The 27,706-nt window shown below is 50.4% G+C and overlaps 1 protein-coding gene across 3 annotated transcripts in view; it reads left to right on the plus strand.

Moving 5' to 3' along the window:
* The window catches only part of LOC139759789 (5-hydroxytryptamine receptor-like), a 205,652-nt gene that overhangs the window by 70,754 nt on the left and 107,192 nt on the right, over nucleotides 1–27,706 (plus strand). For 2 of the 3 annotated variants that reach the window (XM_071682254.1, XM_071682253.1), the window contains exon 2: nucleotides 24,531–25,213. In XM_071682254.1, coding sequence (XP_071538355.1) covers nucleotides 24,841–25,213 — 373 coding nt within the window. In that variant the 5' untranslated portion in view covers nucleotides 24,531–24,840. Of the gene's footprint in view, nucleotides 1–24,496; nucleotides 25,214–27,706 lie in introns of all 3 variants that reach the window. The other variant, XM_071682252.1, reaches the window with a different exon arrangement.

Below are 27,706 nucleotides of genomic sequence, written 5' to 3' on the forward strand. Positions count from 1 at the left end.
TCTTAAGTTGGATGCCTAAATAAAGTAACTTTGAAGTCCATCAGAAATTTTGATAAGCTTAGTAAACAAGGGGTTAAGATCTTACATGAAGCACGCCCTTTAAGTTCTTTATAAGTGCAGGCCTCCCCCATCCCTCCTCTTTTTTAAGTTCCTTGTAAGTACCTAAAAACTATTCAACCGAAGGAAATGAGCACACGACACGCCTGCGTCTTGAACTTGCTACGTAGCCCAGCCTCGGCGTATCGCCTTTGCCACGCGTTTGCATCAAAATGCAAGGCTACAGCCTGCTGTGGTCCAGCATAATGTAAGTCTCTCGTAAATACAAGTTCAGCGTTGGTATGAAGGAAGGAAAATGCTTGGGAGAACGTGTTGGGGCTAAGCTTAAGATAAGCTGTCTAGAGTGGGGATTATTTTTAATTATATAATGAGGTAATGAATTAAATTCACTTCAGATAAAGTATATATATATATATATATATATATATATATATATATATATATATATATATATATATATATATACTTTATATATACACTTTTTTTTAATTTTCCAAAAGAAGGAACAGAGAAGGGGGCCAGGTGAGGATATTCCCTCAAAGGCCCAGTCCTCTGTTCTTAACGCTTCCTCGTTAATGCGGGAAATGGCGAATAGTTTGAAAGAAGAAAGAAATATATATATATATATATATATATATATATATATATATATATATATATATATATATATATGTGTGTGTGTGTGTGATAACTAATAAGTGAATTATGTTAAGGTGAATGGTGATAATACCCATGAATGGTGGTAGAAGATGCACAAAGAAAGAGAGATGAGAGACTGAGCACATGATAAATGATACTGCGAAAGACAAGAACTTCTCGAGAAGTGAAGGATAGGGAGACTTAAGGAGACGGAGGTGAAATAAAAAAAAGAATGCCTTGTGAGTGGTAGAAAATGGCAAATTACTTTAGGGTCTGGAGGGAATGGGCCTTGACGGTGTGACGAAGTGGATTTATGGGAGAGGAGGAGGAAGGGAAAAGGAAAAGATGGTGGTTGAAGGGAGAGGTGGTGGTAGTGACAGGGAAGGGTGGAAAAAAGGCTGAAGTTACGGGGATATGGTATGTGGCAGTTGGATGAAGGGATGATTATAGGGATGGGTAGTGGTTTATGGGATGGGAAGTCACTATAGGGATGGGTGGTGTGATATGGGACGGAGTGCAATCATAGGGAGGGGTGGCGTTATATGGAGTGGGGATAATTATAGAGTTGGGTAATATAGGAGGTGGACAAGTATAGGGAACGGGGTGCTGTTATATGTAATGGGAAGTCATTATAGAGATGTATAGTGCTATATGGAATACGGTCTGTTATAGAGATGGGTGATGGTCTATGGATCTTGGGAGCATTATAGAGAGGGGTGATGTTATTGGGATGGATGTCCTCTTGTCTGAAGTGGTGGGCTGTTGTGGTAAAATCATCACCTGGGGATGGAAGTTCCTTTAGTGTAATGGAGGTTTCACAAGAAATCATCGTCGGCATCTTTTTAAGCAGTTCTTTTAGGCTACCACGAAGTGGTTTGTGTCGTAGGTTGACAGAAGAGCTGGGTTAGGATATGCATTCTACATCTTTAAGCTCTTCAGCAGGACCGTACGATCCTTTAGCACGATGGTACAACCCTTTAGCACGATGGTACAACCCTTTAGCACGATGGTACAACCCTTGAGCACGATGGTACGACCCTTGAGCACGATGGTACGACCCTTGAGCACGGCGGTACGACCCTTGAGCACGCTGGTACGACCCTTGAGCACGACGATACGACCCTTGAGCACGACGGTACGACCCTTGAGCACGAGGGTACGACCCTTGAGCACGACGGTACGACCCTTGAGCACGCTGTTACGACCCTTGAGCACGGCGGTACGACCCTTGAGCACGGCGGTACGACCCTTGAGCACGGCGGTACGACCCTTGAGTACGACGGTCCGACCCTTGAGCACGGCGGTACGACCCTTTAGCACGATGGTATGACCCTTGAGCACGACGGTACGACCCTTGAGCACGATGGTACGACCCTTGAGCACGACGATACGACCCTTGAGCACGATGGTACGACCCTTGAGTACGACGATACGACCCTTGAGCACGGCGGTACGACCCTTGAGCACGGCGGTACGACCCTTGAGCACGATGGTACGACCCTTGAGCACGATGGTACGACCCTTGAGCACGACGATACGACCCTTGAGCACGGCGGTACGACCCTTGAGCACGATGGTACGACCCTTGAGCACGGCGGTACGACCCTTGAGCACGATGGTACGACCCTTGAGCACGATGGTACGACCCTTGAGCACGATGGTACGACCCTTGAGCACGATGGTACGACCCTTGAGCACGATGGTACGACCCTTGAGCACGATGGTACGACCCTTGAGCACGGCGGTACGACCCTTGAGCACGGCGGTACGACCCTTGAGCACGACGATACGACCCTTGAGCACGACGATACGACCCTTGAGCACGATGGTACGACCCTTGAGCACGATGGTACGACCCTTGAGCACGATGGTACGACCCTTGAGCACGGCGGTACGACCCTTGAGCACGGCGGTACGACCCTTGAGCACGATGGTACGACCCTTGAGCACGATGGTACGACCCTTGAGCACGGCGGTACGACCCTTGAGCACGGCGGTACGACCCTTGAGCACGGCGGTACGACCCTTGAGCACGACGATACGACCCTTGAGCACGATGGTACGACCCTTGAGCACGGCGGTACGACCCTTGAGCACGACGATACGACCCTTGAGCACGGCGGTACGACCCTTGAGCACGGCGGTACGACCCTTGAGCACGGCGGTACGACCCTTGAGCACGGCGGTACGACCCTTGAGCACGGCGGTACGACCCTTGAGCACGGCGGTACGACCCTTGAGCACGGCGGTACGACCCTTGAGCACGGCGGTACGACCCTTGAGCACGGCGGTACGACCCTTGAGCACGGCGGTACGACCCTTGAGCACGATGGTACGACCCTTGAGCACGGCGGTACGACCCTTGAGCACGACGATACGACCCTTGAGCACGGCGGTACGACCCTTGAGCACGATGGTACGACCCTTGAGCACGATGGTACGACCCTTGAGCACGGCGGTACGACCCTTGAGCACGGCGGTACGACCCTTGAGCACGGCGGTACGACCCTTGAGCACGGCGGTACGACCCTTGAGCACGATGGTACGACCCTTGAGCACGGCGGTACGACCCTTGAGCACGGCGGTACGACCCTTGAGCACGGCGGTACGACCCTTGAGCACGGCGGTACGACCCTTGAGCACGATGGTACGACCCTTGAGCACGGCGGTACGACCCTTGAGCACGGCGGTACGACCCTTGAGCACGGCGGTACGACCCTTGAGCACGATGGTACGACCCTTGAGCACGGCGGTACGACCCTTGAGCACGATGGTACGACCCTTGAGCACGGCGGTACGACCCTTGAGCACGGCGGTACGACCCTTGAGCACGATGGTACGACCCTTGAGCACGACGGTACGACCCTTGAGCACGATGGTACGACCCTTGAGCACGATGATACGACCCTTGAGCACGATGGTACGACCCTTGAGCACGATGGTACGACCCTTGAGCACGACGATACGACCCTTGAGCACGATGGTACGACCCTTCAGCACGACGGTACGACCCTTGAGCACGGCGGTACGACCCTTGAGCACGGCGGTACGACCCTTGAGCACGGCGGTACGACCCTTGAGCACGGCGGTACGACCCTTGAGCACGATGGTACGACCCTTGAGCACGGCGGTACGACCCTTGAGCACGGCGGTACGACCCTTGAGCACGGCGGTACGACCCTTGAGCACGGCGGTACGACCCTTGAGCACGGCGGTACGACCCTTGAGCACGACGATACGACCCTTGAGCACGATGGTACGACCCTTGAGCACGGCGGTACGACCCTTGAGCACGATGGTACGACCCTTGAGCACGGCGGTACGACCCTTGAGCACGGCGGTACGACCCTTGAGCACGATGGTACGACCCTTGAGCACGGCGGTACGACCCTTGAGCACGATGGTACGACCCTTGAGCACGGCGGTACGACCCTTGAGCACGATGGTACGACCCTTGAGCACGATGGTACGACCCTTGAGCACGGCGGTACGACCCTTGAGCACGACGATACGACCCTTGAGCACGGCGGTACGACCCTTGAGCACGGCGGTACGACCCTTGAGCACGATGGTACGACCCTTGAGCACGATGGTACGACCCTTGAGCACGACGATACGACCCTTGAGCACGGCGGTACGACCCTTGAGCACGGCGGTACGACCCTTGAGCACGGCGGTACGACCCTTGAGCACGATGGTACGACCCTTGAGCACGGCGGTACGACCCTTGAGCACGGCGGTACGACCCTTGAGCACGATGGTACGACCCTTGAGCACGGCGGTACGACCCTTGAGCACGATGGTACGACCCTTGAGCACGATGGTACGACCCTTGAGCACGGCGGTACGACCCTTGAGCACGGCGGTACGACCCTTGAGCACGATGGTACGACCCTTGAGCACGATGGTACGACCCTTGAGCACGACGATACGACCCTTGAGCACGATGGTACGACCCTTGAGCACGGCGGTACGACCCTTGAGCACGGCGGTACGACCCTTGAGCACGGCGGTACGACCCTTGAGCACGATGGTACGACCCTTGAGCACGATGGTACGACCCTTGAGCACGGCGGTACGACCCTTGAGCACGGCGGTACGACCCTTGAGCACGATGGTACGACCCTTGAGCACGGCGGTACGACCCTTGAGCACGATGGTACGACCCTTGAGCACGACGATACGACCCTTGAGCACGATGGTACGACCCTTGAGCACGACGATACGACCCTTGAGCACGGCGGTACGACCCTTGAGCACGGCGGTACGACCCTTGAGCACGGCGGTACGACCCTTGAGCACGATGGTACGACCCTTGAGCACGATGGTACGACCCTTGAGCACGGCGGTACGACCCTTGAGCACGATGGTACGACCCTTGAGCACGATGGTACGACCCTTGAGCACGATGGTACGACCCTTGAGCACGACGATACGACCCTTGAGCACGATGGTACGACCCTTGAGCACGACGGTACGACCCTTGAGCACGATGGTACGACCCTTGAGCACGGCGGTACGACCCTTGAGCACGGCGGTACGACCCTTGAGCACGATGGTACGACCCTTGAGCACGGCGGTACGACCCTTGAGCACGATGGTACGACCCTTGAGCACGATGGTACGACCCTTGAGCACGATGGTACGACCCTTGAGCACGGCGGTACGACCCTTGAGCACGATGGTACGACCCTTGAGCACGATGGTACGACCCTTGAGCACGGCGGTACGACCCTTGAGCACGATGGTACGACCCTTGAGCACGATGGTACGACCCTTGAGCACGGCGGTACGACCCTTGAGCACGGCGGTACGACCCTTGAGCACGGCGGTACGACCCTTGAGCACGGCGGTACGACCCTTGAGCACGGCGGTACGACCCTTGAGCACGGCGGTACGACCCTTGAGCACGGCGGTACGACCCTTGAGCACGGCGGTACGACCCTTGAGCACGGCGGTACGACCCTTGAGCACGGCGGTACGACCCTTGAGCACGATGGTACGACCCTTGAGCACGGCGGTACGACCCTTGAGCACGATGGTACGACCCTTGAGCACGATGGTACGACCCTTGAGCACGACGATACGACCCTTGAGCACGATGGTACGACCCTTGAGCACGATGGTACGACCCTTGAGCACGATGGTACGACCCTTGAGCACGATGGTACGACCCTTGAGCACGATGGTACGACCCTTGAGCACGATGGTACGACCCTTGAGCACGGCGGTACGACCCTTGAGCACGGCGGTACGACCCTTGAGCACGGCGGTACGACCCTTGAGCACGGCGGTACGACCCTTGAGCACGACGATACGACCCTTGAGCACGGCGGTACGACCCTTGAGCACGGCGGTACGACCCTTGAGCACGGCGGTACGACCCTTGAGCACGATGGTACGACCCTTGAGCACGGCGGTACGACCCTTGAGCACGATGGTACGACCCTTGAGCACGATGGTACGACCCTTGAGCACGGCGGTACGACCCTTGAGCACGATGGTACGACCCTTGAGCACGACGATACGACCCTTGAGCACGGCGGTACGACCCTTGAGCACGGCGGTACGACCCTTGAGCACGATGGTACGACCCTTGAGCACGATGGTACGACCCTTGAGCACGGCGGTACGACCCTTGAGCACGGCGGTACGACCCTTGAGCACGATGGTACGACCCTTGAGCACGGCGGTACGACCCTTGAGCACGATGGTACGACCCTTGAGCACGATGGTACGACCCTTGAGCACGGCGGTACGACCCTTGAGCACGATGGTACGACCCTTGAGCACGGCGGTACGACCCTTGAGCACGACGATACGACCCTTGAGCACGGCGGTACGACCCTTGAGCACGATGGTACGACCCTTGAGCACGATGGTACGACCCTTGAGCACGGCGGTACGACCCTTGAGCACGGCGGTACGACCCTTGAGCACGGCGGTACGACCCTTGAGCACGGCGGTACGACCCTTGAGCACGATGGTACGACCCTTGAGCACGATGGTACGACCCTTGAGCACGATGGTACGACCCTTGAGCACGACGATACGACCCTTGAGCACGGCGGTACGACCCTTGAGCACGATGGTACGACCCTTGAGCACGGCGGTACGACCCTTGAGCACGATGGTACGACCCTTGAGCACGACGATACGACCCTTGAGCACGGCGGTACGACCCTTGAGCACGGCGGTACGACCCTTGAGCACGGCGGTACGACCCTTGAGCACGACGATACGACCCTTGAGCACGGCGGTACGACCCTTGAGCACGGCGGTACGACCCTTGAGCACGGCGGTACGACCCTTGAGCACGGCGGTACGACCCTTGAGCACGGCGGTACGACCCTTGAGCACGGCGGTACGACCCTTGAGCACGGCGGTACGACCCTTGAGCACGATGGTACGACCCTTGAGCACGGCGGTACGACCCTTGAGCACGATGGTACGACCCTTGAGCACGGCGGTACGACCCTTGAGCACGGCGGTACGACCCTTGAGCACGGCGGTACGACCCTTGAGCACGGCGGTACGACCCTTGAGCACGACGATACGACCCTTGAGCACGATGGTACGACCCTTGAGCACGGCGGTACGACCCTTGAGCACGGCGGTACGACCCTTGAGCACGATGGTACGACCCTTGAGCACGGCGGTACGACCCTTGAGCACGATGGTACGACCCTTGAGCACGGCGGTACGACCCTTGAGCACGGCGGTACGACCCTTGAGCACGGCGGTACGACCCTTGAGCACGGCGGTACGACCCTTGAGCACGATGGTACGACCCTTGAGCACGATGGTACGACCCTTGAGCACGACGATACGACCCTTGAGCACGACGATACGACCCTTGAGCACGACGGTACAACCCTTGAGCACGATGGTACGACCCTTGAGCACGATGGTACGACCCTTGAGCACGGCGGTACGACCCTTGAGCACGGCGGTACGACCCTTGAGCACGGCGGTACGACCCTTGAGCACGGCGGTACGACCCTTGAGCACGACGATACGACCCTTGAGCACGGCGGTACGACCCTTGAGCACGATGGTACGACCCTTGAGCACGGCGGTACGACCCTTGAGCACGATGGTACGACCCTTGAGCACGATGGTACGACCCTTGAGCACGGCGGTACGACCCTTGAGCACGGCGGTACGACCCTTGAGCACGATGGTACGACCCTTGAGCACGAGGGTACGACCCTTGAGCACGAGGGTACGACCCTTGAGCACGATGGTACGACCCTTGAGCACGATGGTACGACCCTTGAGCACGATGGTACGACCCTTGAGCACGGCGGTACGACCCTTGAGCACGGCGGTACGACCCTTGAGCACGATGGTACGACCCTTGAGCACGGCGGTACGACCCTTGAGCACGGCGGTACGACCCTTGAGCACGATGGTACGACCCTTGAGCACGGCGGTACGACCCTTGAGCACGGCGGTACGACCCTTGAGCACGATGGTACGACCCTTGAGCACGATGGTACGACCCTTGAGCACGGCGGTACGACCCTTGAGCACGATGGTACGACCCTTGAGCACGGCGGTACGACCCTTGAGCACGGCGGTACGACCCTTAAGCACGATGGTACGACCCTTGAGCACGATGGTACGACCCTTGAGTACGATGGTACGACCCTTGAGCACGATGGTACGACCCTTGAGCACGATGGTACGACCCTTGAGCACGGCGGTACGACCCCTGAGCACGATGGTACGACCCTAAAGCACGATGGTACGCCCTTGAGCACGGCGGTACGACCCTTGAGCACGGCGGTACGACCCTTGAGCACGATGGTACGACCCTTGAGCACGATGGTACGACCCTTGAGCACGACGATACGACCCTTGAGCACGATGGTACGACCCTTGAGCACGATGGTACGACCCTTGAGCACGATGGTACGACCCTTGAGCACGACGATACGACCCTTGAGCACGGCGGTACGACCCTTGAGCACGATGGTACGACCCTTGAGCACGGCGGTACGACCCTTGAGCACGACGGTACGACCCTTAAGCACGGCGGTACGACCCCTGAGTACGATGGTACGACCCTTGAGCACGGCGGTACGACCCTTGAGCACGATGGTACGACCCTTGAGCACGATGGTACGACCCTTGAGCACGGCGGTACGACCCTTGAGCACGATGGTACGACCCTTGAGCACGGCGGTACGACCCTTGAGCACGACGATACGACCATTGAGCACGGCTGTACGACCCTTGAGCACGATGGTACGACCCTTGAGCACGGCGGTACGACCCTTGAGCACGGCGGTACGACCCTTGAGCACGATGGTACGACCCTTGAGCACGGCGGTACGACCCTTGAGCACGGCGGTACGACCCTTGAGCACGACGATACAATCCTTAGGCACGGCGGTACGACCCTTGAGCATGACGATACGACTCTTGAGCACGACGATACGACCCTTGAGCACGACAGTGCGACCCTTGAGCACGGCGGTACGACCCTTGAGCACGATGGTACGACCCTTGAGCACGATGGTACGACCCTTGAGCACGGCGGTACGACCCTTGAGCACGGCGGTACGACCCTTGAGCACGGCGGTACGACCCTTGAGCACGGCGGTACGACCCTTGAGCACGGCGGTACGACCCTTGAGCACGGCGGTACGACCCTTGAGCACGATGGTACGACCCTTGAGCACGGCGGTACGACCCTTGAGCACGATGGTACGACCCTTGAGCACGATGGTACGACCCTTGAGCACGGCGGTACGACCCTTGAGCACGGCGGTACGACCCTTGAGCACGACGATACGACCCTTGAGCACGGCGGTACGACCCTTGAGCACGGCGGTACGACCCTTGAGCACGGCGGTACGACCCTTGAGCACGGCGGTACGACCCTTGAGCACGGCGGTACGACCCTTGAGCACGATGGTACGACCCTTGAGCACGGCGGTACGACCCTTGAGCACGGCGGTACGACCCTGGAGCACGACGATACGACCCTTGAGCACGGCGGTACGACCCTGGAGCACGACGATACGACCCTTGAGCACGGCGGTACGGCCCTTGAGCACGATGGTACGACCCTTGAGCACGGCGGTACGACCCTTGAGCACGGCGGTACGACCCTTGAGCACGGCGGTACGACCCTGGAGCACGACGATACGACCCTTGAGCACGGCGGTACGACCCTGGAGCACGACGATACGACCCTTGAGCACGATGGTACGACCCTTGAGCACGGCGGTACGACCCTTGAGCACGGCGGTACGACCCTTGAGCACGGCGGTACGACCCTTGAGCACGATGGTACGACCCTTGAGCACGGCGGTACGACCCTTGAGCACGGCGGTACGACCCTTGAGCACGGCGGTACGACCCTTGAGCACGATGGTACGACCCTTGAGCACGACGATACGACCCTTGAGCACGATGGTACGACCCTTGAGCACGGCGGTACGACCCTTGAGCACGATGGTACGACCCTTGAGCACGGCGGTACGACCCTTGAGCACGATGGTACGACCCTTGAGCACGATGGTACGACCCTTGAGCACGGCGGTACGACCCTTGAGCACGACGATACGACCCTTGAGCACGATGGTACGACCCTTGAGCACGGCGGTACGACCCTTGAGCACGGCGGTACGACCCTTGAGCACGATGGTACGACCCTTGAGCACGATGGTACGACCCTTGAGCACGACGATACGACCCTTGAGCACGGCGGTACGACCCTTGAGCACGATGGTACGACCCTTGAGCACGATGGTACGACCCTTGAGCACGATGGTACGACCCTTGAGCACGGCGGTACGACCCTTGAGCACGATGGTACGACCCTTGAGCACGATGGTACGACCCTTGAGCACGATGGTACGACCCTTGAGCACGATGGTACGACCCTTGAGCACGATGGTACGACCCTTGAGCACGGCGGTACGACCCTTGAGCACGGCGGTACGACCCTTGAGCACGACGATACGACCCTTGAGCACGATGGTACGACCCTTGAGCACGATGGTACGACCCTTGAGCACGATGGTACGACCCTTGAGCACGACGATACGACCCTTGAGCACGGCGGTACGACCCTTGAGCACGATGGTACGACCCTTGAGCACGGCGGTACGACCCTTGAGCACGATGGTACGACCCTTGAGCACGATGGTACGACCCTTGAGCACGGCGGTACGACCCTTGAGCACGGCGGTACGACCCTTGAGCACGGCGGTACGACCCTTGAGCACGACGATACGACCCTTGAGCACGGCGGTACGACCCTTGAGCACGGCGGTACGACCCTTGAGCACGGCGGTACGACCCTTGAGCACGACGATACCACCCTTGAGCACGGCGGTACGACCCTTGAGCACGGCGGTACGACCCTTGAGCACGACGATACGACCCTTGAGCACGGCGGTACGACCCTTGAGCACGGCGGTACGACCCTTGAGCACGGCGGTACGACCCTTGAGCACGACGATACGACCCTTGAGCACGATGGTACGACCCTTGAGCACGATGGTACGACCCTTGAGCACGATGGTACGACCCTTGAGCACGATGGTACGACCCTTGAGCACGATGGTACGACCCTTGAGCACGATGGTACGACCCTTGAGCACGGCGGTACGACCCTTGAGCACGACGATACGACCCTTGAGCACGGCGGTACGACCCTTGAGCACGATGGTACGACCCTTGAGCACGATGGTACGACCCTTGAGCACGACGATACGACCCTTGAGCACGATGGTACGACCCTTGAGCACGATGGTACGACCCTTGAGCACGGCGGTACGACCCTTGAGCACGGCGGTACGACCCTTGAGCACGGCGGTACGACCCTTGAGCACGATGGTACGACCCTTGAGCACGGCGGTACGACCCTTGAGCACGGCGGTACGACCCTTGAGCACGGCGGTACGACCCTTGAGCACGATGGTACGACCCTTGAGCACGATGGTACGACCCTTGAGCACGATGGTACGACCCTTGAGCACGGCGGTACGACCCTTGAGCACGGCGGTACGACCCTTGAGCACGACGATACGACCCTTGAGCACGGCGGTACGACCCTTGAGCACGGCGGTACGACCCTTGAGCACGATGGTACGACCCTTGAGCACGATGGTACGACCCTTGAGCACGATGGTACGACCCTTGTCCTAATTTGTAGGGATCTCTCTCTCTCTCTCTCTCTCTCTCTCTCTCTCTCTCTCTCTCTCTCTCTACCTAGTTTCCTATTTACCCACCTGCCTACCTACCTTCTTATCATCGACATATGTATGAGAAACAAATGAGTACATGATCATATACACATTTTTTTTCATCACCTGTTCGCCATTTCCCGTGTAGCGAGGGAGCGCCAGAAGTAAACGCAGAAAGGCCCTCATTCGCTCACACTCAGTGTCTAGATGTCGTGTATAATGCATCAAAACCACAGTTCCCTATCTACAACCAGTTCCCACGGACTTTTCCATGATTTTCCCGGCTACTTCATATGCTTTAGTTCAGTCCACTGAGAGCACGTCGCCCTCTGTATACCACATCGCTCCAATTAACTATATCCCATGCACACCTTTATGGAATCAAAACTAACCCACTCACACACAAACACTCTCTACCATACACTCTCATCCATCCCTCACAATAACTCCTACGTAACATCACCATTTCTCCAACACTCATACTTATCCCCCTCACGCCTTTTACCCACCCTTCCCTCCCTTTATCCTCCCCTTACACATCTAATCACCCCATCTATCATCTATCCACTCCAGGGACAAAGACCCAAACGATTGGTGTAGCCAAGTGGTTTCGTAAATTCCTCATTTTCTTCCCTGATGAATGAGCTCCTAAGCGATGCCCTCGGCCACTCACAATCCGTTTTCTTATTTTTTTCTTCAACGCCGACCCTCTCCAGGCCTCACTGGCCCTTCATCATCCTATCTTTAAAAACAATTTAATTTTTTTCCCCTCCAGCTAATTTCAAACTTCTAGACCTCAATTAGCTTCATGTTCTCCTGGGGAAAAAATATATATCAGGAACCTACATATGGTAACACATCTTTCGTTGCCATAACAACACGCCATTTTCTTCTATTTTACAGTACTTTTATCCTCAGCTGTGTAAACCAGGGTCATGGGGCGATAAATTAACCAAAATAAAGGACCTTGTGAGAATGCATGCCTTCACTAACTCTGTCGAACCCCACACTTGTTATCAGATGGTAATATACACATGTGGATGGTATAGGTTGGCGCCTTAACTAATTACTTTGAGAGTTACAGACATTTGTACATCTTAGAGTCCTCTGAATTATTATTATTGCGACTGTTAGTAGTAGTTGTAGTAGTGGTAGTATCATTAGTAGTAGTAGTAATATTATCATTATCATTATTATCATTATTATTATTGTTGTTATCACCAATATCATGATATCAGTTTCTTCCTCCTTTCATGTTTCTCTCTACCTCATTTTCTAATTTATCTCACTTATAAATCCTCTTCATACACACACACACACACATACACACACAGAGTACTAAGATACATTTCCCTGTTGATGTTACATTTCAGCCAAAATTGGATTAATGTCGTCTAACCTGACTTGAAAAAGACTAATATACTGGCAAACTTTTAAATCTGTTGGTAATTGTTTTTCTGGAGAGTTATGGCTTTGGTCAGGCATAGGATTAGTGAGGATTGGAAGATGTATTTTTTTTACTGATGTGTGTGTGTGTGTGTGTGTGTGTGTGTGTGTGTGTGTGCGCGCGCGCGCGCGTCTTATGTCAGCACAGAAAACGAAACCAAGGTTAAGCTGAGAGGCGTTCCTTTAGGCCATGTGTTGGGTGCCCACTTGTTTTAATGGCTCTGTAGGAATTCATATCCTATGACCGACGTACGTATGTATATACACACACAAGTGCAAATGTATATAAACAGTAAAATACACACTTGTCGACACACGAACGCACATACACATGAACATAATCTTATACACACACACATACACAACACATTATTTATATAATATATATATATATATATATATATATATTATCATTCCTCTCTTTTTCTAAGAAATTCGCATAAAACATGTATTTATCTCCCGTATGTTACTTACATCTTCATGCAGAACTGTGCCATTTCGTATCTTGGGGAAATTCTGATGCCCACTTCCCCATTAACTCCGAGCCCGCGTTAATGGTCTGGGAATCATAAATAATGTAATTGATAATGACGTCTGAGCCCTGGGGGGGGGGGGGAGGATTACACCATCGATGGGAGATTAGTGTGTGTGTGTGTGTGTGTGTGTGTGTGTGGACAGCGGGGGTTTGAATGGGATTTTTTTTTGCGTGCCACGGGATTAAAAGGGAGGTTACTAAGGACACGCTGGGGGGTGTGTGTTACCTGTCCCCTTCTTTAACATTGTTAGTATGTCGCTAACGATTGTCTGTTATTACGTTGGGCTTTGTTAGTCAGTGCGTTAGTATGTCATAGTTTGTATCGTAATCGTTAGTAGGTTCGAGATTTTAGTCTTTGCTGATTAGGTCCTTAGGTCCTTGCTAGTCTTAGTTAATTTGTTCATACCTTCCTGGTCTCTGTTTGTTAAGAATCTTTGTTAGTCCATCTTAGTGAGTTGGTTAGCATGAGTGCGCTCACATGTCACAACCATCACCATTCCCATCTCCACCAGACCGTGATCTCCATCACCCCAATCACCACCACCATCTCCACCACTACCACCATCTCCACCACTACCACCATCACCACAAGCTCAATTACTATTAGCCACATCTCCTCATCTGCATAACATTTGACTGCGGCAGCTGCCTTGTGTCAGTAGATACACCATAACTTAAGAATTTAAACCCATTAATAACGCGTCGAGATCTGATGTAAACAAATACTGCATAAACACACTCACACAGGTCGCCGAAGGTGTAAACAGCCTTCTCGAGTCGACCTAGAGTGTAAACAATTTTCTTAAATCAATACGTTGCTCGCCACTCTTCTGTTTATTCTGTATTTCTTTCTGCTTCTTTGTTTATAGATGATAGTATGAGAGGAACAGACAGACGTATATACATGCATGCACAAGCAGATTATATTCACACACTCAAACACACAGATATAGACGCTTTTACACACACACACACACACACACACACACACACACACACACACACACACACACACACACACACTCATGCACGGTCACATTAATGTAAACAGGCGTATAAACAAACACACACACATAGTAACACAAGCACAAACCCAAAGCTGTATCAAAGTCTTGCATTCCCAGCCATGGCGTGAAAGTTGGCCGAAGCTCATATTAATGGCTTTTGAATTAGATTAAACCAGGAAAACACCAGGAGACATGTTTTAATCCGGAAATGATTGTTTCTAGAGGAGGAATAAGGTGACGGTGGGGGGAGTGAGTGAGTGAGACGACAGGATTTGGGGATTAAACAATCAAGGATGATTTAAAGATTCCCTTTGATCAGTATCTTTCTATATCTTGTTCCATCCGCTTCAACCTACTACTGTTCCTGCTACTACCATTACTACTACTACCACTAGCAGTGGTAGTAGTAGCAGTACTACTACTACTGCAACTATAGCTACTACCGATACTACTATTACTATCATTTTCCTTCTTTGACGAGGACTATAACAAGGTGCCACTTCTGGCCAACCTTCCAAGACAAACTAGACAGCTTGCCAGAAGACTTGGCAAAGGATCTAATTCGTCTTAGTCCTTCATGGGATCCTCTATCATCGTCCAAAACCATCCCACACGTCCTTTGCTATATGATCCTGGAAACTATTTAGCTTGGCCTATCCTTTGTTCCAAGGGGGGGGGGGGTCCCTTCTCAGGGACAATACATGCAGTGAAACCGTGTGTGTGTATATTGTCTTAGAAATCATTGTCTCGAACACCTGCAGAGGGGCGTTCAAGTCTTTTTCCTGTGGTGGTTATAACTTGACGTCGACGGCCATAATGACCATTGCAGTCGATAGGCCTAAACCTGTGATAAACAACCTGCTTTCCCAGCCAACTCCTGCAGGGGACATCCTTTTCAGGAGAGGAGAGAGCGGGAAGAGGGTACGTCCTCTTTATCCCCCACGGGAGAACGACCATCTGCTCTGTCTCTCTGTGTCACACTGATTGGCAAGCTGCACCACTCAAGGTGAACTGGTCACCACACTGCATATCCAGCGGTACCTTGTTCATAATTCCTTCAATCAACTCTCTAATGGTGACTCCCAGTTAGCTCTGAAGTCCAGTTGATACTCTCAGTCCTTAGGGGTTGCTTTGCGTCACTCGCTTCCCAGAGAGGGTCTTCCCCAGCAATTATAACACTGACTTCCTCTGAAGTTCCTCGTAAATTGGCCTCACCAGACATAATGGCATTCTTGCCATTTCCCGAAAGGCGAGTTAAAAAGCCAACTGTCAACATCCTTCCGTAAATGTCTCGGTATGTTTTAGTAAACTTCTTGACTGCTCAGAGAGGCAAGTAAGGGCTATGGCTGATCTCTGATATTCCAAGAGTCGAGATCGTGTGAAAACTAGACACTTCGACAGACGCCACATCCTCAATCACAGATGAGGAAGACAGTCACCGTACTGGGAGGTGGGTCGTGGTTGCGCTTCACTGTCTGGTCGAACTCTTGGTTCGTTTAGCAACTTCATGCAAATCCTAAGGAGGACTTTTGGATGTACCCAACATACCATTCCTTCTAACACTATATTGCTGGGTGCCGCACCCTATTTGATCCACGTCCTACAGGCTGAATTTTCTGCCTGACGTCTCTTGTTAGAGTCTACACTGCCTATGTCCTCAGTTTACCCATCCCTTATCTCTATATACTGATCCCATATGACCTTCAACCCACCCCTATCGCTATGCATTGAACTCATTGGACTCGCATCCCACCCTTTATCTCTGTGTATCGAACTCGTGGAATCCTCAGCCCACCACATCTTTCTATGTCCCGATACCATGGACCTTTCAGCCCACTTCTGAAACTCGCTTCATGCATTCTACTGTCCATGTAGAAGCTGACCCACCATGCATTCTACTGCCCATGTAGAAGCTGACCCACCATGCATTCTACTGCCCATGTAGAAGCTGACCCACCATGCATTCTACTGCCCATGTAGATGCTGACCCACCATGCATTCTACTGCCCATGTAGATGCTGACCCACCATGCATTCTACTGCCCATGTAGATGCTGACCCACCATGCATTCTACTGCCCATGTAGATGCTGACCCACCATGCATTCTACTGCCCATGTAGAAGCTGACCCACCATGCATTCTACTGCCCATGTAGAAGCTGACCCACCATGCATTCTACTGCCCATGTAGAAGCTGACCCACCATGCATTCTACTGCTCATGTAGAAGCTGACCCACCATGTATTCTACTGCCCATGTAGAGGCTGACCCACCATGCGTTCTTTGCTTCGCCCTTACAGTTAACATGATGGTGTGGTAGTGTTTCAACAAAGACGTTAACGATCATATCAAACCTTCCGCGACGTTGCCTTCCCTGAAACCTGTGTCCTCCTCGAATCTCTCTTCCTCCATGAAGCACAAAGTCTGATGATCGAGTATCATCGACGGGTGTGTGTGTGTGTGTGTGTGTGTTCTCAACTACCACAAGAAAAGAGTTCCCTGAGCTGGAGTGATCCAATCTTATTAGCGATGAACCTGAGGTCTGCCCAGAGGTGGCCCAACATCATCACCATGTTCTTCGCAGATTCAAAGGGATAACAGGGATGGACGGGGCTTAAATCGGTCGATTCCTCAAGGGATGTGTCTTAACTTCTTCCTTTCAAGGCCTCGATGATAGTCCTATGTCTCGAGACATGTTTCCGTCTCTCCCTCAACCTCTTAATGGCTGAGACGCGAGTTCCATGATTGCTAGAACATGTTCACCATGTCATCTCAAGGGTCTGACAAGACTGACTCCCATTCATACGTAAGCAGGGCGATGAGGGTCCTCTCTCTCTCTCTCTCTCTCTCTCTCTCTCTCTCTCTCTCTCTCTCTGTCCCCCCATGTCCGCGATGGCTCGACACAACGGGTCGGGAGATAAGATTGAGTCCATAAACCAAAGACAAACGGAAGGTTTGCGGAGGAGGGAGGGAGGAGAGAGAGAGAGAGAGAGAGAGAGAGAGAGAGAGAGAGAGAGAGAGAGAGAGAGAGGCAGGCTTGAAGTCCATTACGGTGGCTGGCTTGGGTGAACGATCCCAGGAGAAAGATAAGAAGGTTTAATTAAAGAGCAAGAAATGAAGTTATTAATCACAGGAAGGAGAATGAGTGGCGAGATGAACAGATGGTCCGCTTGGTTCTCAACATTATAGAATATTCTAAGAAAAGAAAGAATATGACTTTAATTAAAGGCGTCGGGTAAAAGCTTCGTTAGCAAGAGAAAAAAAAGATATGAATAAAGTTTTGCTTGGAAGTAAAGTGTATCATCTTTTATACGTATTGGAGGAGGGATGTCGAGGTTTGTGGAGGAAGAGAGTTCTGATGGGTGTGATAAAAGTGAGGGAAGGTTTCAATAAATTTATGAGGTGTGTGTGTGTGTGGGAAAGGCTATTAAGTTATGGGACAGGCGTGAGGAAAGACATAAATGAAGTTAAGGAAGAGGTGTGAAAAGGCTCCAGTAAAGTTATGGGAGAGGTGGGAGCTTTAAATAAAGCTATTGGGGAAAGCGTAGGCAAGATTTCAATAAAGTCCTGAGGATACGCGAGGAAGAATTAATAAAGATGTGGGAAAAGAGCAAGAATGACTTTGATAAAGTTATGTGTAAGGCACAGGAAAACTTCTGTAAAGTTGTGGTAAAGGTGTTGAGAGAGACTTAGATAATGCTATAACAGATGGTTTTGATAGTTATTATAAAGCCATAGGAAATAAAGGGTATAAGTAAGGAGGGAAAGTTTCCAGGGAAGAGTCAAAAGGATTTTACGGAGAGAAATACAAGAGTTCGTAAGTCACAGAGAAAAAGATTGATTAAAGAAAAACTACAGACAAAAGATGGCAGGAAAATGATCAGGGAAAAGTAGCAAACAAAATTGGGCAGGCAAGAAAGAAATAAGTAGAAAAGTCTGTAGGCAAATGGGATTGCAAACAGGGAGCAAAAATCGAAATCAACGCTCAAAAGGTCAGTAAAGTCTGTAAATATACAACAAGAATTAGTGGCAAACACAGTAAGTGCCAGGAGAATAGGGACACACAAAATAGGGGCCAGAGAAAATAGGGGGCAGACGAAACAGGGGCCAGAAAAAATATGGGTCGAAGAAAATAGGGGACAGACGAACTTAGGGCAGAAAAAATAGGGGGGGGGGGGGGAGACCAAAGGCTGTGTTAAGGCCTTAGAGTAACGCAAACTTCACGAAGCAGTAGATATCATTTCTTCGTCCTCCCTGCCAGATATGGGATCCTATTTTTGTTTCCTCTGCAGCCTGAGGGAGGAAAAGGAAATCCTGAATAGGATCAGAACCATTATTAGGAGGATAGGAAGCTATTCTTTCCCCCACTCAGCAATAACGGAAGGGAAAAAAGAGAGGGAAAAACATCTGGTGGTGAAAGAAAAAGATGTATGTTGAAGGAGTGTTTACAAATTCACTTCATTCACTTTCGCTTATTCAGTTATGTGATGATTATTACTATCATTTGTTCTATTTCTCACATCTTTGTATATCCATTAATCACATCGCTTAGGCTGATTCCCAAACCTATGTTAAAAGACAAGGGTCTTCCACAAGGGGTTGTCTGTGATGGCTTGGGGTCCGTGTTGTTTGTTGTGGTTTGGGTCCGTGTCGTCTCTTATGGTTCGCGTCTGTGACGTCTATTATGATGTGGGTCTGCTGTTTGTATTGTTCAGGGGGTCTGCCTCATCTGTGATGGATTGGCTCTGCATCGCTAATGGAGGCAAGTATACCATTGTCTGTTAGACTCAGGCATTAACCGGTTGGTTACTCCATCTTATCTTAAGGCTAACAAGACACTATCGCTTGTATTTCAACATCACACATAATGACTCACAGACGAGACAACATCCCTTGTAACAAACAACAAAGCATTATATTCTCTGATATTCTTCAGGCTCGTCACGTTCGTAAACACACAGACATACTCAGTAATATCGTTCGTGTACATGTAAACCAACAGATCCCTTTAACTTGTCCCCATGTCTATATACCCTTAGAACTTAGTCATGCAAGTCTCCTGTTCTTCAAAGGTATGTGTATTTAGTTAGGGACAAAAGTTAGGTTCAAAGTTATGTTCGGTATGTTGGTTCTGTAACTTGTTGCATGGCTTATGTGGGGTGAGAGAGAGGCGTGTGTGTGTGTGTGTTTACGTCTGTCCATCTCGATTTGGGAGAGTTGGACAGGAAGGAAGGCTCTTTGACAAACAAACACTCGTCTCTCGACCCACACAAAGTCTCGGTCCCCAAGATGACGCTCAGTACGACACGCGTTCAAGCTTAACTGGGAGTAAGTTCAACCTTCCCTCCATTAAGTACATTAACGCACCTTCAGAGCAGGAACGATACGAGACTTGGCTACTCTCCTCTCCCATCCGTAGTTTTATCTACGTCAAAAAAAGGTCTCGTTGTGGACAAGATTTTGAAAAAAGGTACCTTCTTAGATGCACCATAAACGAAATTTTGACATATTGGTCAAATTTGGACCACACACACACACACACATCACCAGGACCCAAGACCCTGCAGACTTCCACTAACAGTGTGATCTTCTTTGAGGAAGGACCAAGATCAGGTTGTGAGCCAACGCTGACTCTGGGGGGGAGGTCAGAGAGAGAGAGAGAGAGAGAGAGAGAGAGAGAGACGGGTCAATGTAACGATGGTATTATCAAGGATGGTATTTCCTGGACCAGCTTCTAATCTGCTTTGGGTAATGACAAGATCCTCTCTGTCTTCAAGGGGTTGTGGTGGGAGGGTGTCATTGGTGGTGGAAGTGGTGGTGATGGTGGTGTATGGAAGTGTGGGTGAAGGAAGCATTGTGAGGGAGCCATGTAGAAAGTATGTAGGAGATGAATTGGTGGAGACACGAGGTAGGCACTGGGGGAGGGAGATAGAATACAGTGTCTGAGAAAAGACACTCATAAATGGATTGGGAAGAAAGAGATGAAAGAGAAACAGAGATGTAGGTAGGTAGATAGATAGATAGATAGGTAGATAGATAGAGAGAGTATGGAGAGATATGAGAGAGTGATGGATACATGGGAATACAAGATGTTTTTGAACTACAAATGTAAAACATGTAAACGGAAAATTGGTCGAATAAAAAGACGCAATTTGCGGGATGGAGTAAGTGAAACAAAGATATGGGAAAGAGACAGTAAAGATAAAGAGGATGATAAATGAGTGAGTAAATGAGTTATGGGTAAAGGGATGGAAGGATGGAAGGAAATGATGGGGGTGTGAGTAGCAAAACGTGGAAGAGACAGAGAGAGAGATATCGTGAGGGAGACATTCTCTCTCTCTCTCTCTCTCTCTCTCTCTCTCTCTCCTCTCTCCCTCTCTCGCCATTTCCCATTATCTGTTTCCCTCCACCTCCTCCTCCTTTATTACCTCTTTCTTTCCTTCTTCTTAAGTGAAGGAAATGAACCATTCGGATGAACCCCTCCGGTGCTTGGGTGGGAGGGGGGAGGAGGGAGGCTAAGGGTAGGGAGGGGGGGAGGGGGGTGAAGGGAGGAAGGAGGGAGGGAGGGGGGAAAGAGGGTGAAGGGGGTGGGGGGGAAGGGGGAACAAAATGGACGACGTTCATTTGAACATTTGCTTCTCAGGAGACACCTCCCCCCCCCCCCCTACCTCGCTCCCCCCCCCCCTACCTCGCTCCCCCCCCTCCCCCCTCTCACACCTCCCCCTTTACCCAAGTTTACCGTGGCAGTAATTTCGCTTCATGTTGGCCCCCAGACAAAGGCGAGAGCCAGGTGTAACGAACGCTAGGACAGCTAACAAAGGCAACAGAGCCAACAAAGGCAGCCTCCTGTTAAATGAAAAGAAAAAAGAAAGAGAGAGAGAGAGAGAGAGAGAGAGAGAGAGAGAGAGAGAGAGAGAGAGAGAGAGAGGAAAAAATGCACGCGTGAAACCTTGGTGGTCGGGTTTGGAAACATGGGAAGAGGGGAGGCCCACTCCAGTATAAGATCATGTATATATATATATATATATATATATATATATATATATATATATATATATATATATATATATTATTGTTCACTTGTGTATGTCTATATGCATTTCCTTAGAACCTAAATAAGTCTATTTTCTAATATTATGGATAAATGAAGGAAAAAAAATAACACTAACAGGATTATTGATTTTCTTCCCTGATATCGGTGAAAATGGCAGATGTGGGTCCCACTCACGTAAGATGTGGGTCTCACTCGTGTGAATCGAATATATTTGGCAAAAGCGAACCCTTGGGATAGAATAAACTAAAATGAAGTGGCATACGGGGGGCGACGTGCCGTCAGTAGACTGATGCAGAGCTTATGGAGAGATCAATGTAAAAAGTACAGGAGAGTCAGGAGCCTTTGGCTGTCGATAGCAGGCCCTGGTGTCAGTGCATTGTACATGAAAGGGAATGTTGGTCATTGGTGAAACTACCTCGTTAGGGCGGCAGAGGTCGTTAAGTCTATAACGACCATTGGTTACCATCCATTTATCTGTGTTGATCACTGGATTCCTACAGGCCAGATAATTTCATTATTCTGTGATTCAGAAAACAGAGTCGTAAATATAATTGAGTAATCTTTTACTTGAAAAATTATAATAATCTTGACCTAATTGTATTCTTCTCAACGAAATATATTATCATATTTTTGGAATTGTCTGTATTGCTATTCATATCACAGGCGTAACTCAATGAGGTAATTAACACTATTAAATTCAAGGCCAGGATTAGACTATGACAAGTCTGATTATGATCCCAATCACGAATTATCAAACCAGGACATCAATTCGGCTTCGAGTCTGCATTATTTATTGATGTCCGATTACACACTAGCTATGTGCTGGCGAGGACCCCGAGTTGTACAGGCCAAACGACCTTGAGTGGGGGTGGGGATTCATGGGTCTGCCGAGGTATCTTGGGGTCATTGTCGGGTCAGTGTGGGGTCAGAGTTCTGTCAGTGTGGGGTCAGAGTGGGGTCAGAGTGATGTCAGTGTGGGGTCATTGTGGGGTCGTGGGGTCAGTTTGGGGTCAGAGTGGTGTCAGTGTGAGGTCAGAGTGGGGTCATTGTGGGGTGACAGTGGTGTCATTGTGGGGTCAGTGTGGGGTCAGAGTGATGTCAGTGTGGGGTCAGTGTGAGAGAGTGTTCTATCATCATCTAGCATGGTCCCTTCCCTCCAAATGGTTTGGCGATAATTAGGTAATTATGTTGATGAAGGCAAATGTTTCTCATGTCATCATTATCCTCAGTGGAATCAACTTGGACTAATGACCCGAGTTTGGTAATTAGATAAAAGAGAATGAAAAATAATCCGAATATTTATGAAATGTGTTGTGAGCTGTTGTATGTGTGATTGAATAGATAAACATTTCAGTAAACGGTTACACCCATCTATCAAAAGAAGATATATAGGTAGAAAGATATATAGCTAAACAAATGAAGGGGGGTGGATGCCATTTCATGTGACGCGGGGTGGCGTAGGAAATGGATGAAGGCAGCAGGTACGAATATCTACATGTGTATATATATGCATATGTCTGTATGTATATGTATGTATACGTTGAAATGTATATGTATGTATATGTGCGTGTATGGGCGTTTATGTATATACATGTGTATGTGGGTGGGTTGGGCCATTCTTTCGTCTGTTTTCTTGCGCTACCTCTCTGACGCGGGAGACGGCGATTAGGTGTGTGTGCATATATATATATATATATATATATATATATATATATATATATATATATATATACCATTGTTACGACATTAGCATCTATATATAGCTTTGCCACGCCAGCAGTGGGGTACCTCCGTAGCCCAGCTGTACAGATGGCGGCTCGCTAATGTATAGCGATGTTTTTGCACTCGAGGAAATATTTTTGTGTCACCAGAAGGTCTCGTTTTCTTTACGGCGTTACTACTAACACTGTGTTGAAAGTTATTGCATTTAGCATGAACACCCTTGAGGGGAAAAAAATGCCCCATTTTACGACACCACCTTTTTATGTGAATACGTTTCAGTTTCTGGTAGCTATGTTTACCAACGCCTTTATGAATAATGTAATAACTAAGGTAGTACGATCCAATTCTATTTTAGCCTGGTTGGCCCTCGTTAATAGCAAGTCTAAATGCATGGGTGAATTTGGAGTCCAATAATCGCTTTGTTTTTCTCCACTTGTATCTTATTTTCATACTGGAAATTATTCTCATTATCATTTTCTCTTTTGCTTTATCATTGGCAAGTTAATTTCCCTTTTTTTATTAATGGTTTTAGATAATGGGTTTTGCATCTTTTTAAGGATGAATTATGTTGTCGTATGGCCACTGAGTTTTGTGTTCTATTATGTTGACGATAGTGGCTACAGCCGTTCCTGTAATGCCTATTACAGTGTCACAGTCATTGAAGTCCCTATTAAAGTTACATAGCTCTCCTATTACAGCGCCTATTATAGTTATATAGTTCTCCCATTACAGAGTATATTATAGTTCATTGTTTCATCACAGTACCTATTGTGACTACATAATTCTTCCATTGCAATTCCTATTAGTGTTATAATTTTCTCCCATTACAGTGCCATTTACAGGTATATAACTCTCCCCTTACAGTTAACGACAGGGTCAAGAGAGAGTAGAGAGAGGGAGGGAGAGAGAGAGTGAGTGAGCCAGCGCCACCGCCCAGGGAATTACAGGAGGCCGAGTTGAGAAACCATGGTTGGAATGCCCCAAAGACTCAGCACTGATAGGGACAGTGAGAAGTGACAGTTCCTCAAGGGTAAGAGTGTGTGGTGAGGCGGGGTGAGGGAGTGGATGTGCTAGTGTGAGGGTGATGTGCGACGCGTGCCCAGGAGCTGTGAGTCCGGGTGCCACATCCCTCGCCCCTCCCTGAGGGAGCCGAGGGCGGGATGTGAGGCGAGGCATGCGGGCAGCCAAGGCTCCCGCGTTGACATCACTGGCGGGTGGCGTCCCTCAGCGGCAGAGCACCCACATGAACCACTGGCCGCCCACTCCGGCCCCGCCCGGGGTGGCGGTGGGCGCCGGCGACCCGCCCACCCTCCAGAACTGGTGGGTCGACTGGCCCAACGTCTCCGACGAGGACGCTCGAGTCCTGATTGACGTCGAGGGGGAACTCTACGCCGACAGCGGGGCGCTGTCGGACAGTAACTGGACGCTAGTGGACGGGAACTGGACCAAAGGTGACGAGGAGGAGGGAGCGACTCTCGATGTCCAGGTCATCGTCACCATCGTCACGGCCGTCATCCTGGGGGTCATCATCCTCGCTACCATCATCGGTGAGTACCCCAAGATGACCTGTTGTGACCTATGATATCCCGTTGAACTGTTGCGAACCTCTTGCCTTCCCGTTGACCTGTTGTGATCTATGATATCCCGTTGAACTGTTGTGAACCTCTTGCCTTCCCGTTGACCTGTTGTGATCTATGATATCCCGTTGAACTGTTTGTGAACCTCTTGCCTTCCCGTTGACCTGTTGTGACACCCCCATGATCTCCTGATCTGGTGTCAACCCTCACCTTTGTGAAGTGTGACCCGCTGACCTACTGTGAACTTAGATTTGCTGCTGACATGGTTCACCTAGCTCTTCACTCAGCCTCTCTTGTGACCCCTAACCTCCTGCTAACCTGTTTGGATCTCTGACCTTTGGTTGACCCGGTGTAATCTTTTGTTTCCTCTTATAATCTCATCTCGTACAATCCAAAGATCACGTCTGTCTCTGGATATACGCGGTGCGTGTGGGGGTTAGATGACATTCTTCCTTTTTTGTTTTGCAATTGCACCTTTCATAACTGGCACCTGTGCTTGCTCGTCTATATTACGTCTGCCGAAAAACCAATACATTTCTTTCTACCGTGGAAAACTTGCGTTGGTACGGTCACAGTGCTTGCTCTGGAGGTCTAGTCAACCATCATCCAGATGTTCTGTCTGTCTTCTACTCTCACTGCTTTCGAATCTTCCATCAGCTCTCATTTCATGTCACAAGATCATCTCATTCATCAAGGCTATGGCTTCCGTGAGGCGGGACTACTGATTGAGTCATTTCATGCGACAATGGTGTGGAGTAATCCCTCTGGATGACTTACGGGAAATCGTCTGTTGTATCCTGGGATATACAGTTAGTTTTTGATGAGGTTAGGCACCGGGGTCTTATTTCCAAATTTCCCTCTCTTGATTCTCCTCCCTCTCTCTCTCTCTCTCTCTCTCTCTCTCTCTCTCTCTCTCTCTCTCTCTCTCTCTCTCTCTCTATCATCATCAGTCGTGTGTCTTATCGATCTCTCCCGTCTCACAGTCTCTCCCTGCAGTTCACCACCTACACTATCCCCACCACAATCACCTACACTGTTACCCACACTATCACCACCACCACAACTATTATCACCACCACCACAATCATTAACCTTTTCAACCAAGCTGACACCATCTGACATGGGCCGTCAGCAGGTCGGTAGCCGCCCTGGCTAACAAAGCAACATTTTGTTCAAATTACTTGCGATATCTTGAGTGAAAATAAAAAAAAATGCATGAGAATCGTTCATACATTTTTCATTACATACATTTTTTCCCATCATTTCATTAAGGCCCTAAGTGCTTAATTATCACCATAAAAGGTCTTTAACAATGTAATTAGCTTATTTGCTTTTATTGTCCTTTTATATTTTTCTTTGTCTTTCATTACAGGACATTTTTCCCCTGACTTGAATTAGAGAGTAAAGTGCATCTCTGACTTAACTAAGTGCATTTGTGACGCGCAGCACTGGTTGGTGTGTGTGTGTGTGTGTGTGTGTGTGTGTGTGTGTGTGTGTGTACCTATTTGTTGTGTGCAGGGAGGGAGTTCTATATTCGTGGGGCCCCCATCTATTGAACCGACTCTACTATCATTCATCTTTCTAATTTTCTGTACACTGGCTACACTCTTCTCATTCAGGTCCCTCCATTCACCCAGTGTTTGTCTACATTCTTTCAAACGAGTTTCTTCTTTGATTTCATGTCACATCTCTTGTTTTTCTTCTATCTCTACATCTTTCGAAGAACTGTGAATTATCTACAACATGAGGCTGATGTATAAACTTAAAAGGTCATGATCAGGTCACGCTCAAGCCCTTCTCTCTTCCTCGATGGGCAAATGAAGGGTCTCTAAGCCTTTCTCTGTAACTAAACTCTCTTAATTCCGGCACCATCTTTGTTGACCTCCGCTGGTCCTTCTCTACTAGTTCTTTGTGCTTCTTTGTGAGTACGTGCGTGTGTGTCTGTGTGTTTGGGTAGCATGTTCTCTCTCTCACTCATGTCTTGTACAGACCAGGGCATATCTGGCGCTAATGAGCTCGCTAGGCGTCTCTTCAATACTCATTTGTTGCCTCAGTCTCTTGGTGGGAAGATTACAGGATATGGAGGAGAACTGAGTGTTCATATGAACTTGGCACAGAAAGAGAACAGAATCCTCTTATTCCTTTATATTCACACCATTGGTCAAGAGAGCACCTTGCTCCACTCAGTTTACAGGGAAGCCTACTGGCGTTTCTCAGTGCTTGAATGCTTGAATGCATGCAATGACTGCCGTGTGCGCCACAAAGTGGGGGGGGGGTCCTTGTAAGTTCCCTCATTAAAGGAGACTCTGGGAGTTGCTCGAGCTGGCAAAAATGAACGCCAGAAACTTCAACAATGACGACAGACGACTCGTTATCGACGGACACACACATCGAGGCAGAGGCCGAGCTCGAGAAGTGCATAAGAACACAACAACCCTTGGGAACTCTCACCTCTAGCACCCC

Source organism: Panulirus ornatus, chromosome 34 (genome assembly GCF_036320965.1).
Source record: "Panulirus ornatus isolate Po-2019 chromosome 34, ASM3632096v1, whole genome shotgun sequence".
NCBI classification, from domain to species: domain Eukaryota; kingdom Metazoa; phylum Arthropoda; class Malacostraca; order Decapoda; family Palinuridae; genus Panulirus; species Panulirus ornatus.